The 4,469-nt window shown below is 40.7% G+C and overlaps 1 protein-coding gene across 1 annotated transcript; it reads right to left on the reverse strand.

The window, feature by feature from the left end:
• Positions 1-525: 525 nt before the first annotated feature.
• On the reverse strand, positions 526-3,834 carry LOC132552076 (uncharacterized). Its single transcript, XM_060216219.1, has 4 exons — positions 3,789-3,834; positions 2,314-2,423; positions 1,598-2,128; positions 526-864 (listed from the first exon to the last, which is right to left on the reverse strand). The coding sequence occupies exons 1-4, from the start codon at positions 3,832-3,834 to the stop codon at positions 526-528; spliced, it is 1,026 nt and encodes a 341-aa protein (XP_060072202.1).
• Between the last annotated feature and the right edge of the window lie 635 nt (positions 3,835-4,469).

Below are 4,469 nucleotides of genomic sequence, written 5' to 3' on the forward strand. Positions count from 1 at the left end.
TCGATCGATCAAACAATTAGTCAATCAATGAACCAATCAATCAGTCAGGCAATCAATCAATTAATTTATAGAGCATGCAATCAACCAATCAATGTCAGCTGTCATGAACTTGATATTACAAAGACTAATATTTTTATTGTAATAATGTTGCCATGCCTTCATCGAAGCGCTTCAAACATCAGGAAAAGACAAAATTTTGACGTAGTGCACACAAATTTACCTGTACATGCAGTCTAAGAAATCCCTTATGCATTCTTAAAATGATTTTAAATAATCCTGGACAGTAGATATTTGTTTGATAAATTACTCCAACACATTACATCTATTTCTACGCCATGTAAATCGTAACTCTTAACGTGTGTGGTAAAGTATTAATCTGACTGTGAATATAATGTGTAACACTTACAAACGAGGTTATTCTGTTAAAGATCCTGTCCCACTCAAAAACTTTACAAGGTTATTCTCTCCGTGATCCTGTCTCACTAACAAACCTTTAGAGATTTTTCTGTCCGACATCCTGTCCCACTAACAAACCTTTCGAGATTTTTCTGTCCGAGATACTGTCCCACTAACAAACCTTTCGAGGTTTTCTGTCCGAGATCCTGTCCCACTAACAAACCTTTCGAGGTTTTCTGTCCGTGATCCTGTCCCACTAACAAACCTTTCGAGGTTTTCTGTCCGTGATCCTGTCCCACTAACAAACCTTTCGAGGTTTTCTGTCCGTGATCCTGTCCCACTAACAAACCTTTCGAGGTTTTCTGTCCGAGATCCTGTCTCACTAACAAACCTTTCCAGGTTTTTCTGTCCGTGATCCTGTACCACTAACAAACCTTTCCAGGTTTCTCCGTTCGAGATCCTGTCCCACTAACAAACCTTTCCAGGTTATTCTGTCTGAGATACTGTCCCACTCACAAACTTTACAAGGTTATTCTGTCCGTGATCCTGTCCCACTAACAAACCATTCGAGGTTTTCTGTCCGAGATCCTGTCCCACTAACAAACCTTTCGAGATTTTCTGTCCGAGATACTGTCCCACTAACAAACCTTTCGAGATTTTCTGTCCGTGATCCTGCCCCACTAACAAACCTTTCGAGGTTTTCTGTCCGAGATCCTGTCTCACTAACAAACCTTTCCAGTTTTTTTGTCCGTGATCCTGTCCCACTAACAAACCTTTCCAGGTTTTTTCTGTCCGTGATACTGTCCCACTAACAAACCTTTCGAGGTTTTTCTGTCCGAGATCCTGTCTCACTAACAAACCTTTCCAGGTTTTTCTGTCCGAGATCCTGTCCCACTAACAAACCTTTCGAGGTTTTCTGTCCGAGATCCTGTCTCACTAACAAACCTTTCGAAATTTTTCTGTCCGAGATCCTGTCCCACTAACATACCTTTCGAGGTTTTCTGTCCGAGATCCTGTCACACTAACAAACCTTTCGAGGTTTTTCTGTCCGAGATCCTGTCCCACTAACAAACCTTTCGAGATTTTTCTGTCCGTGATACTGTCCCACTAATAAACCTTTCGAGGTTTTCTGTCCGTGATCCTGTCCCACTAACAAACCTTTCGAGATTTTTCTGTCCGAGATCCTGTCTCACTAACAAACCTTTCCAGGTTTTTCTGTCCGCGATCCTGTCACACTAACAAACCTTTCGAGGTTTTCTGTCCGAGATCCTGTCACACTAACAAACCTTTCGAGGTTTTCTGTCCGAGATACTGTCCCACTAACATACCTTTCGAGGTTTTCTGCCCGAGATCCTGTCACACTAACAAACCTTTCGAGGTTTTCTGTCCGAGATCCTGTCACACTAACAAACCTTTCGAGGTTTTCTGTCCGCGATCCTGTCACACTAACAAACCTTTCGAGGTTTTCTGTCCGAGATCCTGTCACACTAACAAACCTTTCGAGGTTTTCTGCCCGAGATCCTGTCACACTAACATACCTTTCGAGGTTTTCTGTCCGAGATCCTGTCACACTAACAAACCTTTCGAGGTTTTCTGCCCGAGATCCTGTCACACTAACATACCTTTCGAGGTTTTCTGTCCGAGATCCTGTCACACTAACAAACCTTTCGAGATTTTTCTGTCCGAGATCCTGTCCCACTAACAAACCTTTCGAGGTTTTCTGTCCGAGATCCTGTCACACTAACAAACCTTTCGTGGTTTTCTATCCGAGATCCTGTCACACTAACATACCTTTCGAGGTTTTCTGTCCGAGATCCTGTCACACTAACAAACCTTTCGAGGTTTTCTGCCCGAGATCCTGTCACACTAACATACCTTTCGAGGTTTTCTGTCCGAGATCCTGTCACACTAACAAACCTTTCGAGATTTTTCTGTCCGAGATCCTGTCCCACTAACAAACCTTTCGAGGTTTTCTGTCCGAGATCCTGTCACACTAACAAACCTTTCGAGGTTTTCTGTCCGAGATCCTGTCACACTAACAAACCTTTCGTGGACTTAAAGCCTCAACTCAGCTTTAAGTTGCTATTCCCACGAGAGCCTTACTTGAGGTCAGTGTACTTTTTTGTCTAACCTGAAGATAATGTATTTGTACAGTCGCTATCGACCCAAATGTCTAACGAAGTCCCTGTACGGTTACTGTCTGCTCGAACACCTGAACATGAACATTCAGTGTACAATCGCTTTCGACCCATGAGCCTAACCTGTAGTCAGTGTACAGTCGCTTTCGACCCATGAGCCTAACCTGTAGCCAATGTACAATCGCTTTCGACCCAACAGCCTAGTCTGTAGCCAGTGTACAGTCGCTTTCGACCTAAGAGTTGAAATTGAAATAGCGCATTTGCCATACGTCTGAGAGTTTAATCCAAATACGTTGTACGGTTTTATCTGCCCGAGCGACGAACCTGAAATAAGTGTGCGGTTGCTAAAAGAGGAAATTACTTTAGTAAAATTCGTAACCCTGTAAATAATAAAGTATCAAAAGACTTTATATTTACTCTGTGTGACAGAGCAATTCCCTTCGAGGCAAAAATTCTTTCCGATTATGCAGGTTCTTCCCGGGACACGTCACAGATACTACATCATACAGCTGTTTCGTCCTTCCAGGTCTCGTCACTGATACTACATCATACAGCTGTTTCATCCTTCTAGGACTCGTCAGTGATGCTACATCATACAGCTGTTTCGTCCTTCTAGGACTCGTCACTGATACTACATCATACAGCTGTTTCGTCCTTCTAGGATTCGTCAGTGATGCTACAACATACAGTTGTTTCGTCCTTCTAGGACTCGTCAGTGATGCTAAGGTACTGTTCACTTTTTTGTGTTTCGTACAGTTAAATAGTAAGGCACTCTACATAACACGTGTTGATGAAGCAGAAGCTTATTTCTCAACAAAACATTATTTTTATTATCTTTGTACTTTTTATTGAGCTTTTGTACGCGAGGTTACTGATTGTTAAGATTTGTGACAGTGTATAATCCAGAAGTGAAATTACTGTATTGTCCATATTGAAGAAACCCAAGTAGCTTTTAATGTGTCTTAAACACCCTCTCTTTAAAATCATCTCATTCATTTGTCCATAGTGTACACTATCATACACCAGTCAGAATTATACAGGGACACTTTTCTTCTCGTGTCGCTAGGTGGGTTTTTTTAAGAAAAAAAAATGGAAGAAAATACGGGTATATTGATACGAACTACACACGAGATTATTGACTTGAAAGCTCATGTAAACTGGTGACGGAAATAAGGAGGAGGACATATCGAAATTCCGACTGATATTAATTATCTGCATTGATTTTCGTGGCGTGACCTTTAAATAGATACTTACCGATGAGACTTAATTGAGCCCTATTGTTCACCCTTTTCCCCCGCATAATGACGTCACTAATCCTGGTCAACCAAATCTATAAATAGACTGATATTAAATCTAACCCCGCACGTCGCCAGAGAATCGACACACGAAGGGCAGAGTAAAGGAGACGAGAAACCTTCATCATCATCATCATCATCATCATCATCAACTAACTTTTATTATGGAGCTAGGACAACACATTATACATATTAGTACATGACAATTATTTCGGCAATTTATCCCTATGTTAACAAACTCCACAAACTTCTCACAATATTTCCAGTTTTAGTGATGTAAAAAACTAGAAATTATATCAACATACCACAAAGCTTGGCGATATCACAATAGAAAATGACACTTATCTTTGGTATATTGTAAAGTGCACGCTTTAATTTTACTTCTATTATATAACATTATTGCTTCACAATTACTTATATTAGCAATAGATATGTTCGCGGGGATTGAGGGTGGGTGGGTTATTTTCACATAAACAAACTTGACTATGAATAACGTGAAATTAACAACACCGCAAATATAACCATTTATACAGTATGTGCAGTATCAAAGTGTCATTAGTATTGATTTAGCTAGTTATTGATTAGCTCTCGCGATACATGATGAACTGTTGTTAGAAAGCCATTTCTATACTGTCTGGTA

Source organism: Ylistrum balloti, unplaced genomic scaffold, assembly GCF_031769215.1.
Source record: "Ylistrum balloti isolate Yb309-2 unplaced genomic scaffold, AGI_CSIRO_Ybal_v1 Utg370234, whole genome shotgun sequence".
NCBI lineage: Eukaryota > Metazoa > Mollusca > Bivalvia > Pectinida > Pectinidae > Ylistrum > Ylistrum balloti.

Bases quoted from the DNA above. Each gene is read 5' to 3' on its own strand.
- LOC132552076 (XM_060216219.1), bottom strand. From the start codon at position 3,834: ATGCGGGGGAAAAGGGTGAACAATAGGGCTCAATTAAGTCTCATCG. The intron at 2,129-2,313 runs GTTTGTTAGTGT...TTAGTGTGACAG, and splicing joins GGACAGAAAAATCTCGAAAG to GATCTCGGACAGAAAACCTC. The intron at 865-1,597 runs GTTTGTTAGTGA...AAGGTTTGTTAG, and splicing joins GGACAGAAAAACCTGGAAAG to TGGGACAGGATCTCGAACGG.